General features: G+C 42.4%; 1 protein-coding gene across 2 annotated transcripts in view; it reads left to right on the top strand.

Moving 5' to 3' along the window:
* cdk6 (cyclin dependent kinase 6) overlaps positions 1 to 14,564 on the top strand; it is a 33,874-nt gene that overhangs the window by 13,608 nt on the left and 5,702 nt on the right. For both annotated transcript variants that reach the window (XM_079175908.1, XM_079175907.1), the window contains exon 5: positions 9,017 to 9,126. In XM_079175908.1, coding sequence (XP_079032034.1) covers positions 9,017 to 9,126 — 110 coding nt within the window. The remainder of the gene's footprint in view (positions 1 to 9,016; positions 9,127 to 14,564) is intronic.

The raw sequence follows: 14,564 nt of genomic DNA, 5'->3' as shown, positions 1-14,564 counted from the left end.
ATCTCATTGAGATCCCATTTCTGCCAAAGCACTTTAGAGAAAAGCATTTCGCGTTTGAAGTTGGAATAAAAGCAGAAATATACAGACCAAGAGTGGAGTGATACTGAAATTCCATGTAAGGCAGTGTTAAGACTTGACTTATTAACGAACAAAATGTGTTTAAATTTGGGTATGTTTGATTAAAGGCCCTGCTATAAATATATATATATATATATATATCAAGTTAGAAGGAAATCTTTCATCATCTGACTTGGACCCATCCAATCAAAGTCAGGGGACACATTCCTAAAACACCCTGAAGCTAAAAGTAGCATCCTAACTTTAAGCATTACACCGTGTTACATGTAACAATACAATACGTACAATCAATACACATGCAATCATAAGGTTAGTTATCTACAGTGTTAATGTTGGCAGCTACTTTAGATACAACTTTAATTATACACTTAAGAAAATGCTCATTAGATTTAGTCACATTTTAGCCATTTTTATTCTTCATCATTTTATTCTGTTTATTTGACAAGAACTTTAACATTTTAGATGACGAAAAATTGCATCTAATTATTATTATCATTTTGACATTTTAGTTGAACTTATTTCACAGAAGATTTTATCTTATCACCGGATGAAAAACACAGGTTGAATCATGAAGAATGCAGCTTTGTTACTCTGAGTCCTCCTGTCTGTGCTCATTAGTGACACACCAACCTGGCCCGTTAAGTGAGCCAATCGGCACCGCCCAACATGCAAAATGATGTTTTAATCAACCAGATTAAGAGAGAATTCTTGATAACATGTAAAAAATGTTAAGCTACATTTTAATATTTAATCATTTTATCTTAAGTATAAGGATCCAATCAGTTCACAAAAGGATTTTAATACCCCCTACTTACATATTGGAAAAATGCAGTTTGAAGCGATGATAAAATAGGAATATCTCCGCTGTTTGTCTATACACCTAAATCTAATTGTATCCTCCTCTTGTCTATCGCTGAATATTTTATTTCACTGATGCAGAACGGTAACGTGTCATTCAATCACTGTAGACCATTTAATTCATGAAACCATAATTAGCCAGCAACTTTTACCTTCATCTCCATCTCCTAGTGGTCAGATAAGATGCTTTGTGCAGACGGCTTCTTCTCTGTAAACGACAGAGGATAAGACATTAGGTCAGGCGATGTTTTCAAAACATAAGTTCCAGGAACCGGATTGACTTTTTGAATTGAGCGGACATGAACCTTGATCAACCCAGAGGTAAGCACATGAAAGCGTACTGAAACACTAACGTCCGCTGGACAGACCTGAGCATGGTTTTTCTTTTCGTCTTCACCGGCCACATATTGGCGTCGGTTGTAGTAAAAGACCGACGGGATGGTCCTATGAAACCCATTAGCTTCCACTCTCATGCATGTCATGCGCATGCTGTTGCCTGTCAAATCGGATTTGGGAAACTCAAGGGGAATGCCACCAGACTATTGTGTAGGCACTTGTTGTCGGACTCCTGTGTTTTTCGAGATCAAAATATACTGAGGGGTTGCCGTAAGTCACAGGAGATGACAAGATAAGCTTATTAGTGGTGAAAATGTTTTTTTTGCCTCTGAGCTTATCTTCAGTAAGTCTGTTATTGAGTAAAGCCAAAGGAAATGTTAGACTCCTCAAGTCGGGTCCTTTTGCAGTCTCTTTCTGTAAATGAAATGGCTTCTAAATTTCCTTTTCATATCCTCAAATGAACCAATTGTTTTCACTATTATTTTTAGCTTTTTTAAAAATAGAATCTTGTGTGTACAGTCACCGTCATAGTTTCCTGTAAATTGTTGCAGAGGAGTGAAATTGTTACCTGATCAAAGGTATTTTCCCAATTCTTCCCCCTCATCTGCTTATAGCCCTCCCACTACTCTACCCATATCTCAGACGACATTAAACAAATTGAAACCAGATTTCCTGCCCACGCTCAAACAGCAGACCGGCTTTTACAATACAGAGCTTTCAAGAGCAGTCGGACTCTATTCAGGCTGGATTTTTATTTTCACTATGAACGTGTCTCCTGTTTTTGGGCCCATGTTTGACTATGAACATGAGTTCAAATCTGTGGGTATGGGTAACGTGTGGATTATTACAAGTTGTGATAACAATGAAAATGAAGATGAGCTGTCTTTAAGTCGGTAAACCACATGTTTCTTGATGATAGTTCTTGTAAGCTTTACGTATTTAACAGTTTCAAGACGATTTTAAGAAAACCTCTTTGCTGAACAAACATGCGGGTCTCAAAAACTCCCATAATCTTTACGCTTTGCTGCCATGCATGCAAGCATCAGTAGCTCACTATGCAACAGGGTTCAGCAACACACACTGATGAAACTGACATTTCTCTGTGGTGACCAAGTGGACAGTCGTGTCTGTGAATCTCTTCTTTTGCCAGACAATCTGTTTCTGCTCTGGACAGACAGAAAGAAAGAAAGAGGCAGGCAAGTAGCAGCAGGGAGAGGGAGAGGGGGAAAACCCTTGCACTGCACGCAGGAGAGCACGTGCAGCGCACTCTGGGAATGTTTAGATATCTCCTCAAACAGCTCCGCATGGGAAAAAAAAGGAAAAGTCATCCTCTATGCTTTGACTGCAGCCGGCTGGAGCAAAGGGGCTGGCCCCAATTTGACATAGGCAAACACACACACACAGTTCACACACATATATATGAAGAGGGATATACTGTACGTACACAAGGCAGTCGATTACATTGTTATTAATGTTTGCACGGAACATTTAGTAGATACACATTTCACATGCACAGTGCGGTTCTTATTTCATTTTTTCTGTGTGTACCCCTAGTGAAGCAGCGGTATCGCCACCCTACACACACACACACACACACACACACACACACACACTCACACTCTTCTGCCCTTCACTGCATTAATTGTTGATGGTCTCTCTTGGCAATGCTCCAGTTGGGGAAAAGGGGGTACTGACCTGTGTGTGTGTGTGTGTGTGTGTGTGTGTGTGTGGTGCATGTGCACACTGCCACACACACCGGCATCTGAACATTAAAGCCTTGTCTGTACCAGCAATGGCAAGAGGAAGAGGAGGGCAAAAAAAGAGAAAAAATTACAGCATATATCAGGAATTTTCCAGCTAATGATGTGCGGATGTGGTAGCACTGGGGAGAGAGAGCCCCTGACTGTGCTGTCTTTGTTTCACTCGCCGAGGGCCCCATGCAGCATTCCTGTACACTGTGCATACTTTGGCAACAGTTGTAGTGCCCTTTTTTTTCCTGTATTACTGTATACAGTTTGTGTGCTGCTCTTGCACTATTCCTTCGAGCCTTGTAGCTCTGTCTCTACCTCCCTCAGCCTCTACATTTCCCCCCTCGTCTCCTTTTTGTTAACATCTTCTTTCTACTCTTCTTTACTTCCTTTCTTGGCCTGGTGCAGCTGTATTGTTGGGACTGTAAATTGTCCTTTTTGCAGTACAAGAGAAAGAAAGAGGGAAAGTGAGGGAGGAGTGAAATAATGGTGTTTACAACATGGCTGACTGCTAGAGCTTCGAATGGGGCCTCTCTGGAGACACAACATTACAGCCTCAGCTCCACTGTACTCTCACAGTGCATAGTTTTGCTCATATTATTATTATAACATCCGCTCTCCCTCTCCCATATGTGGCTTGCCTATACACTCTTATGCCTTTGTTCTTCCCTTGGATTCATGCAGGAAGACTTTAATTTGTGATGGGTTGCTTTCAGCAATCTCATCAAATTCGAGCTTAAGACTTAAAGCGCGAAACAGTCGAGCCATTTCCAGAAGGGGTTAACTGCACTGAACTTGTATTCCACTTTATTCAGTAATTGCTGAAAGTTAAAACTTCCAATCCTGCTCTTATTGACTCAATTACAACTATAATTTGGTCTCTGGTGCATCCAAAATGCGTGTCTGTTAGGTGTGCATATGTGTGTAGATGGTATGTGTCTGTGTGTGCAGTGGTGCTCTTTCATCCTGGGCTTCCTCAGTGAGAGAGAATGTAAACACGGGCCCCCGGCCAAGCTCCATCAGCCCCAGTGCCTCTGGCCCAGCAGCCTTAAGCCCCTGGCCCCTGCCTCATCCTCATGGCATCGGGTCACCGTGAAGGACCCTCTCTGAAGTCCACATGGAGGAAAATGTCATGTAGAGGTGGTGAGAGTTGAGGAGGGATGAAGAATGTACATAATTTGCTCAATATTTATTCAGGTTTATTGCAACCTGGGTGTTATTTTTGTATTTTGGGCCATCATTTCGATGGGAAATTATACGTTTTGTGCTCATCAAAGTCCTTGCTGAGATCTGGGAACACAGCAACTTTACTACAACCAAATCTGATGGGGCAAAAAAACACAAGTGGTTAGACTATCAACAGGTTGTCAACAAGGCAGCCGTTTATGGGAAAAGTGAATAAGTGTTTTTCTCGGACTATAAAAGAGTAGATTGATACCACCATCATGTCCGTCTGTTGAATATAAAGCTAGTGCCAGTGGGCGATTAGCTTTGCCTAGCTCTTTTCAAAGTTTAAGAAGTCCACATACCAGTAGCTCCATTTAAATAACGAACACATTATATTTCATTGTATTAATTGGTAAGCGTTAGAAGTGCTGCAAGGGGGATGTTTGTTTGCGCCAGGCTAGCTGTTTACCCTCTTTCCAGTATTTATGCTAAGCTAGGCTAACGGCCCCCTGGCAGTAGCATGCCTGTGCAAAAATCAATGCTTCATAGCAATCAGCGGTCAAAAACTCCACAAGATACCCTTTTAACTTGGTGAGTACAGTGTTTTTGGCCCACAAGAAAGATGGCCAACACTTAATGAAAATAAGTTGGAACAAACCACAATGATCAAACACATGCTACACATAACGTGCATACATTTGCAGACACACAGCACTTGGCACTGAAGCACATGAATCCATGCAAAAGCAGGTGCTCACTTAGTCGCATGCAAGCACTCGCACATAGCGCAAAACCAAACGCCCCCGCGCTCACATGCATGCAGCCCATTGTCATACTCCGCCGCTGCGCCTGCACAGTGTGCTGGTGGTACAGGTCCGGATGTTGCAAGTGAGACAAGTTTGGAGGTCCGGCCCAAGAGGTCAGGAGGTCTTCTGGGGCAGGAGAAGCCATTTCCTCCTGAGGCAGAGCAGCGATCCGCAGTGAGGAGGAGGAGGATGGTGGTGGTGGTGGTGTTGGTGAGGGGGAGGATGCTCTCAGCAGAAAGGAATTTCCAGAATGTTGTCCTTTAATCTGGAGTCAGCCTCACACACTCTGTCTCTCTCTCTCTCTCTCTCTCTTTCTCTTTTTTTTTTCCTCCCTAGGCTTTATCTGACCTCCTCTGGCTTTTTCTGTTACCATGCGGAAGGAAAGAAGGGTGTCAGATAGGCAGAGAGACAGATTGAAAATTCAAAGCAGCTGACCTAAGAGCTAAACACTGTATTGCACAGTTAAGGGCTGACTCACTCTCTTGTGCCTGATTGTCCTACATACTGTATGTGTGTGTGTGTGTCTGTGTCTCTGTTTTCATGCAGCCCGTACAGAGGAGGGAGAGCAGGAGTGGGTAATGAAGGGATATGTGAAGCAGAACAGAGAATGAGAAGGGTGAGAAAGAGACTAAGGAAGAAGGAATGCAAACGTGGTCGGAAGAAGAGGAAGGAAAAGGACAGAAGAAAGCTCAGAACCACATTGCAATCGGGGAATGTTTCTCTTTACGACAGTCTGTGTAGTTATAATCATGAAAACTGTTATTGGGTTGTGTGTTACAGCCACAACTCAGAGCATAGTCCTTTTGTAAGAGCATTAGTTTTGAGATATTAAATATAACAGACTTGAGACTTCCTTAACACAGAGACAGTTGAGTATATTATGGAGAGTGAAACGGTGTGTTCAAAATACATTCATGGATATTACAGGCTCTCCAACTGTTGTATGTAGACTTTACTGCATTTCAGAGAGTTTTACAGACTCACAGGCTCACAGAAACAGAAAGAGAGGCAGTTAATAGAGAGCGAGAAAAGGGTGATGACTGCTGAGTGTAAAGCAGGACTGACTGGAAATGTTGTTTGGAAATGAAAATGAGCACCCTGATAGTCAGAATCGGAGGTTTGAGATGAGCCATTTGAGGCGAGAGAGTTACTCATTTCAATAATGCTTGGCACTTGTATCCAAGTGGTGTGAGAAGATGGGTGCAAAAAGTCAGTGTAAAACAGAAGGGTATTTTAATCTTATTCAAAACCAATCATTTATTGATCATACTAAAAAAAAACCTGTGTTTCTAAAGCCTGACAAAGCATATTCCCCTCCGCCATAGACCTCCAATGTTGTCCAAAAACGTAAACACGGGGTTACATGTTGCTTCATTATGATAACCACGGGTGCTGTAGACACGAACAACTGCAGCACAACAAACGTGTGTTAATCTAAAACAAACGGGAAAGGAATCTATTGGTTGTAGGTGATTACTTGGCCTTTAAATAATGAAAGTTTATATTTGTGGTCTTAAGTCCAAAAGTATGGAGATATGTACTAATGCATTGATATTTTTTTCATTATATTCATTGACGAAAAAGAAAAATATAGAATAATGTCTGTCTTATGCTTTAATGCATGATGCACTGCTACAAAAACTATTTTTTATGGTGCAAGTTGTTAGGGTGTCGCTTAAAACATCTATTTCCCTGCGTGTGTGCAAGTGCATGAATGTGTGACATACAGGCCTTAATCTGCAGTTGTGGCCACGTTTTCGAGTAACTCTGCGGCTATACCCCGAGCTCTAGCTGTGTGGTTCTTCCTAGAAGGCTCTCCGTGTGCATTTGTGTTCAAACCAGCCCTGACTTTTGATTCTGCAGGCCTGCTAACTCCATGCAGATGACAGAAGTCACATAGATTTGAGCCTGCAGCTGCACACTTTCAGAGAACCTAAACTCACAGCAAGTCAGAAGCAACTCCTACAAAAGTGAAAGCCATGGAGCCTTGAATGTTCCTACGTTGAAAAAAAACATCAGTGACCTTTTGTTGTCTGCCTATATGGGCAGCTCTGCAACTTTCATTCATGTTTTTCTGTGAGGTTTCACTGTTCTTAAAATCTTCAATGAGCCTCCCGGTCAATCAGTTTATTCTCAGCATATGTCTCATTTCTGGTCACGTGGCTCAGCCGACACATGTCAGCCAACTAGCCTCAACTTCCTCCCTATTTCCAGTGAAGCAGGAAGCAGGAGACGAGAAAGTATCACACATCTGCAAAATGCTGCCCCGGCTCTATTAATAGTGTCATTCAGTTTAGAAAAAAAAAATGTGACCAAACTCTTTATTCCTCTTATCGGTCTCTGTTGACTGCCTTGTTTAAGAATTCCAGCTCGGGGTAATGTTTTGTCGGTTGCCTCAGATGACGTAAACTTCCCTTCAAGCTGCAATTATGAATAATGCCCCTTTGTAACGGAATTATTATTATGGACATGTTATGGGTGGGTTCTGAAGTATTCCCCTGCAACCAAACTAAAGTCATTGTTTTTATACACTGAACAAGATTAAGAGTCCACAGCTACGCTCGCAGCTCCGTGAGGCTGCACTTACACATGATGGTGATTTGAGCTAAATGCTAACATCATGCATGCTAATGTGCTCACAGTGACGATGGTATTTACCAGGTGCGTTGTAGTTTAGCCTGTTAGCGTGCTAACATTGGTCATAAACCAAAGTGTTGGACAAAAAGAATTGTTGACCGGATGATGGCGCTACAGAAAAAGTTAAGGGATTGTCAAAGTCAATTTAATTTATCATCTGGGGACCATGAACATCTGTAACAACAATCATTTCAGTTGTTTTTGAGATATCTGGAACAAAGTGGTGGACTGACCGACGGACCATCATTGACATCCACACAGCTATGCTAGCATGGCTAAAACAACTTTTTTTAGGCAGCGATGAACACGTCTTCTTACTGAAGTGCAGGGAGGAAAATCCCTGGGACGTGTATTACTAAAATCAACCTCCCCCAGTGAAGGAATTCTTGTCCAAAAGGCTATAAACCATAATGTTACTTGACTGCTTACTCAAAGTAATTTCTCAGAGGGCACTTGAGCACTAGTTCATATTTGGCTATCGACATCATTTTAGGATCATTGCGCTCGTATTGCACATGCAGGCTTGTGGACAACATCTAAAAGCTCAGGGTATCGTTTCCACGTACTCCCGCAGAGCGTGCAATAAAGATATCTAGGTGACTCCGCACTCGTTTTGCTTACAAACATTCGCCTCAGACTCTAAGATCCCGATAAGCACTCTGCAGTGCCTGAGGGAGGAACTGCAGCCAAAAGCTGTTGGAAAAATCTGGAGTTTAGGAAAGCACCTGGAACCAGTCCACTCTCCTACCAGGGGTCAGTGAGTTTTGTCTGGAGGCTTTCCCTACTGTAGCTGTTAACAATGCTGCTGCTTTCCTGCAGGCTATGGCTACACACACACACAAACACACACACTCAGAGCTCCCAATAGAGTTACAGGGACAAATTTGGAAACCAGGCTTGGTGTGAAGTGGCACAAAATGGCTGCTGTAATACCACGGGTGGGTGCAGGGTTGCTTGATGCAAGATGGAAGGAAGAGAGGAGGGGGGGAGGGTCGTTATCGCTTCACATACATGAGACATCTGCCTGGTTTAATCCAGTAAAAACATTGTGTCGTTTATTATTGTAGCGGGTACCACTGAACGTGTATATACAGTATTTTGTGTCACTGGTGGATTGCTGTGGAAAGATTGTGTGATGAGAGTACACCAAAATGGGAGCAGGGAGACGTGTCCTGCCAGATATGATTTCATGTCTTATGTAAGCTTAAGATGAGGGCAGAGAAGTATTAACCCTGCGTGTGTGTGCATGTGAGCATGAGGCCCCCCCCAATATGGTGACATTTACTTAATGCTGCAGGCAGGTACATGCAAAAAATTGGGAGTGATTTATTTTTTTTGTCTGTGTGTCTTTGTAAGTTTAACCATCTTAATGTTTGTGTGTTGTAGGTGGTGACACTGTGGTACAGAGCCCCAGAGGTGCTCCTCCAGTCCAGTTACGCCACACCAGTGGACCTGTGGAGTGTCGGCTGCATATTCGCTGAGATGTTCAGGAGAAGGTGAGACCGAAGAGAATTTTGGTGATACCTAGGGCTGGGCGAAAAAGGCGAAAAAACACGATATATCTATATAGGTAATTTCAAATCTCTAGAACAATATATAGCTCACAATATAGCACGTTTTCTGGTAGTTCAATAAATATATAGTCTATAAGAAATAACCACATGGTAAAGTCTATTTTTGTAGACTCCTGTGTGAATGAAGTAGTTCAGTATATTCTCATTTAATCAAGAATTTTTTGTGCAAAATGAACATGAAATTATGTCTACATGCATGCACACAAATACAGAATAATCACATTAAGACCGTTTGATTCAACGCAGTTTGATGAGGTTTTCTGACAATTTTCTGCTTATTATCAGTTCAGACAACGTAATTGTCTGTATGATTTCATGATAATACAACTCCAATGAAACAAATATAAATGACAACACTGGATTATCACCCAGCCCTAGTGTAACCCCTCATACTGTATGTAATTTGACAACCACACACTTACCGGTCAAAAGATCTCACATCAGCACTTCCAACCACATTGGTCCAATCGCACACAAAACTTTCATTCAAAAACACCAGTATTCTACCCTGATAATCGGACTAAATTAAGATATTTTCAGTCTGACATGCTCATGTTAGCAGGTTTCTATGTGGGACGGGTTCTTGTTGTGTCCTAGCCAAGCAGTAGTTGGTGAAGAATCAATCCTGGTTAACTAAATGTTAGTCGATCTTTAATGCTCCGCTTTACGCTCCTCCTTCACTGTGCTGCTTTTGTACTAAACACACACTGAAAGCATACACCTCAGCAACTGACTCGTGTGGTGTATCGTACATGGAAACGGTCACACACTCACTGACATGCAACAGAACATTAACCATATACTGTGCTTCTGTGCACTAATTGTAGCTTCGTATGAATTGTATCACTGAAATGACATTGCATTGTGTGTGACCATTTCCCTTAAAAGTTGTCATATGTAGTAAGAAGGTCAACTGAAACCTTTAAACACATTTTACACAACTTACAGCAGTGTCACAGCGGGTGTAGTGTATTAAACTGAGGTCAAGTCTTACTCCCCACAATATCACCGGTGTCACTGTTCAGCCTGTCATATGGATCATAAGAGTCTTCGGAGGCCTTTACTGAGGAACAACAGATTACGATGAGTGAGCTTCAGGGATGTGCATATACGCATCCACATGCTCACATCCTTGTGACTAGGTCTCCATACAGAGCTAATATCACTAAAAGCTTTCTGCCATCTCCTCTTTCCTATGAAGTGGTTTTACTGTTTGCATGAATGCTGAAGTATTCAAGTGTGCGGAGATGTCCCAGATATGCGGCTGATGATGTCTGTATTTGAGCTTTAACCCAGAATCTAAGACTGCGCCGGGCTGTCTGTCTGATATCTCGACAGCTTGAAGGAATTTCTTCAACTTTGGCTCAAACGTCCACTTGGACTCGAAGCTCAATGTCACTGTGACCTCACAAAACACATTTATGACCATACCTCAATAATTCATCGGATTATTTGGACAGTTTCACACAAATGTCTAATCGGATAAATAGATTAAGTGATGACATTATATATCCAAAAGGTCTTCTTAACTGTGACTTCAAAATGTTCTGCTAAAAACCCTTTCCTGGCCATTATTCAACACCAAAACTGTGACCGTGTTTTTTTTATGGATACTGGAAGGTACTTTGGGTCCAAAAGTGTGAGACCACCCTCTTCCCTTCATCTCCCTGGATGACAGCCAGGACAGAGAGCCTCCTGTTCCTCTGGTAGTCCACAAGCTCATTGGTTCTGCTGATATTGAGCTTCAGGTGATTGTCGTTGCATCATGGGACCATTGACGGTATATAGAGACATGGACGCAGTCACTGCGATGTCACCCATTGTTTCTTTGGACTGACGTTTTGAAGCCTCCGAGTCGTCATTTTGGCCATTGACATCTTGTTTTCGTGGGACCAGAAGTGACACCAGAAGGTACAACAGTACAGCAGAACGTTGAATAAGACATTTTGAGGCGACCACAAATGTTTCAATTAACTTAGACGAACTGAAAACACACTCTGAAAGGGTTGAAGTTGTAAGATGAAAACACGGACAACTTCCAGACTACAACACTGTAGTAGTGACCTGTCAATCACAAGGTAGCCACGCCCTAAAGCATACTCTGCTTTATCGTCTGTTTTACTCTAAATAGGATCATCATTTGCAAAGTCATTCTGTATTGATGAAGACTTGAAACTAGCGATTGATACCATAAACTCGTGTTTACTGAGCTAATAAATCAAGTGATAAGTAGTCAGTTTCTCATAGACTTCTATACAATCAGACTTTTATTTGCGAGCAGAGGAGTCGCCCCCTGATGGCCATTAGAAAGAATGCAAGTTTAAGACACTTCAGCATTGGCTTCCTTTTCAGAGTCGGAGGTTGCCGCCTGCATGTGATGAAGCTCTCCGTCAGTCCTCTGTACTCCTCTGTAAAAATAGTCTCTAAGTGAAAACAGCATGTTTCTCACTGGAACCATAGATGTCAACACTTCCTTTTCGCCAAAGAAATACACTTTTATTAAATTCCTTCAAAGTCTTCACTACACATTATGAGTCTGGACGAACTTGGATTTAAACTGCAACTTGCCCTGTTGGCGAGGCGGTAATTCTAGTTTGAGGTATAATCCACAAAAACCTGCTGCCGTCGTTACAGAATCAGTTATTTGAGTGTTTCTTAAACGTGTCAATGCTTTCTCAAAATGGCACCTGTCGGCTGCGTTGCGAGCAGTGAGTAAAGTGAGCAATCGCATTTCGGTTGACTTATCAAACCATTACAGAAATGACAGGCTGGCTGCTGTGGTTGCAGCATGCAAGTCAAGATCCTGCTTCTTGGTATAGGTATTTGTCAGTTTGTGGTCTAACGAACTTCACACACTGGAGAGCCAAACTAATAACGGACCACTTTTCTAAAAAAGTTAAATAAAAAAAAAGAGGTTCAACTGCCTGTCTATGGAAGGGAGTTTTGTATTCACCAGTGACCTGGGATCTAGCCAGACTGTAGTGGTGTGTGTCGGAGTAGATAAGAACAGTCTTTCTGAGGTAGGGCAGAGTGCCAGGAGGAGCAGCCCTGCCTGTAATTTATGCTTCCTTCCCCAACCGTCCTCACACCCCGACATGCACAGCCACACACAACGACTCTGCATGTGTGACTTAGTGGGACTATAAAGGCTCCAGTGTCAAAGGGTGACGCGGGGTGAAGAGGCTGTGTAGTCATGTGGTACACAGACAGATGACAAATAAATAAGAGGAGAAATAGGGATGTCGGGATCAACCTGTTTTGCCATAACAGATATACCAGCCTTATATTTGCCAAAAAGTGCTTTAAATCAGCAGTCAGGGAGCATTCTGGATTTTAAAAAATGACAAGGGAGTCATGTGAACTAAGACACAGTTCACTGCGTAAAGTTTTACTGCCCATCGTAATCGTCCGCTAGATGCTAATTAGTGCCTCTGTGCATCGGTGTCGGATGCCGAGGAGCCCTGACTTTTTCCCCCTTTTCCCCTGTAGTGGTATCAAAATGTATATAATTTTATAATACATTTCTTTAAAAGCCTTTTTCTTTGGGCCAGAAATCTCCACTTTAGTAGCACTTACCTAAATCAAACTTTTGAGTTTAATTCCTGTCTATATTCTGAAGGTTTTCACAGAGGGTGTTGTTTATACATCGTTCATGGCCTGATTTTGTAAAACATTTTTTGTAAAATATTTTTTTTTTATGGCTTTTTTATAAAGCTATTTGCAGGTCAACCACGACTGCCTTATACCCGACAGTGGAAAAAACATGTTTCAATATATAAACTCCAGTGTTGTTGCGTCTGTCCTTTTTAAACGTTGTGCATGTGTGCTATAGGCCATCCTAGCTGTACCGTTATGCATTATGTGCAGAGGATATAGTGTTCCTTTATAACCAGGCACAATCAGATAGCAGTGAGGTGTGTGTGCAAGTTGGCCAGGTTAAGGTACTTCTTACTTCACCCTGACACAATAAGCTGTAAAAAGCTTTGGTGTGGATATGTGTGTGTTTTCACAATCTGGCACCTGTCCAACTTTGCCTCAAGGCGGAAAGCAAGGCAGAGCCCTTTGATGGCAATGAACAGAAAATACACTCTCTCTCTCTCTCTCGCTCTCTCGCTCGCTCTCTCCCTCTCTGCAGGTGATTAAGGTGGCTTTTTAAAAGGCCACCTGTTAGAGATTAAAGGGCACCTGGGAGAAACAGTGAAAGAAAGCTAAAGAAAGCGTGGTTGGGGGAAAGTGCACAGCAAGAGAGGATGAGAAAAAGATGTTTATTTGCAGTTCAGGTACAACAAACCAGACGTTTCCCTTTGTGTTTTAATTACCTTTTTAAAAATGGTTGGTATCTAAATGTAATGTTTATCTTTCCGGGAATTAACGAATATATCGGCTAAGAAATATCGTCTGCACAATTAGGCGATTGATCCGTTAGTCCATCGACATAAATTCATTGCCATTTTTATACTCTCTTCATTTTGGACTCTTGGCTGGAAAAAAAACAAGCGATTTAAATACTTTACCTTCAAATTTAGGTCCGTTTTTACCATTGCAATAAGTGTTGGTTGAAGCCCCACTGAGCCGTGACAACTCCAGTTCACCCGGTTACCTTATGCTGCAGGTCAGAAAAGTGCAAATCCAACCTCAAAATGTCTGTTTTATGAGTCATGAAACTTCAAAGCTTCTCCCCCCCCAAGCAACCTCCTCCCCCCCTCTCCACTTCCATTATCAAACATGCCATTGTGAAAAGAAAAGAAAAACTCCTTAAATGACTATCTGAGAAGAGTTGGGAACTGATTCTCTCAGGAATTTGAGCAAATATCATACAAGTCTGCATCTGCATGGCTGGGATAGTGTCGGGGTGAGTCATAGTTCGAGTGAATGGGGGAGAGAGAGCGCCTGCTTGTTGACATTCCTCCAATCGAAAAGGTTAAACGTGTTGTGTTAATGGTCTGGGAGAGGCCCCACATCCGTGTGGACTTTCTCACAGTTTGGAACTCAATTGATGAATCCTCAAAGAGACAAACACATGCCCTCATATACAGGACGTCCAAACTTTTGACAGACACACTTGCAATTCCAAGCAAATTGCACTGACACGGGCTAAAACACACTCCAGCTACACACTCTTGTGTCTCTCCCTCTGTTTCCCACCCAGTCAGATTGACGCTCTCACGTGCAAACATGCACACACACATTCCAGAGGTTGTTTCGGTGGAATGTGGGACAGAGCTGTGCTGGCACTAAAGGAAGCGTGACTCAGCTGCCTCTCCCAACCCAGTCTCAGTCCTCCTTTCACTGCTCCCCCGTTTGTGTGCGTATGTGCACATGCAATGCCCAGAGTGCATGTGTGGACCTACTTGAGTGTG

This window comes from Pholis gunnellus (genome assembly GCF_910591455.1).
Source record: "Pholis gunnellus genome assembly, chromosome: 16".
Lineage (NCBI taxonomy): Eukaryota > Metazoa > Chordata > Actinopteri > Perciformes > Pholidae > Pholis > Pholis gunnellus.
The sequence above is the reverse complement of the archived record's forward strand: the minus strand, read 5'-3'. Positions and strand labels throughout refer to the sequence as shown.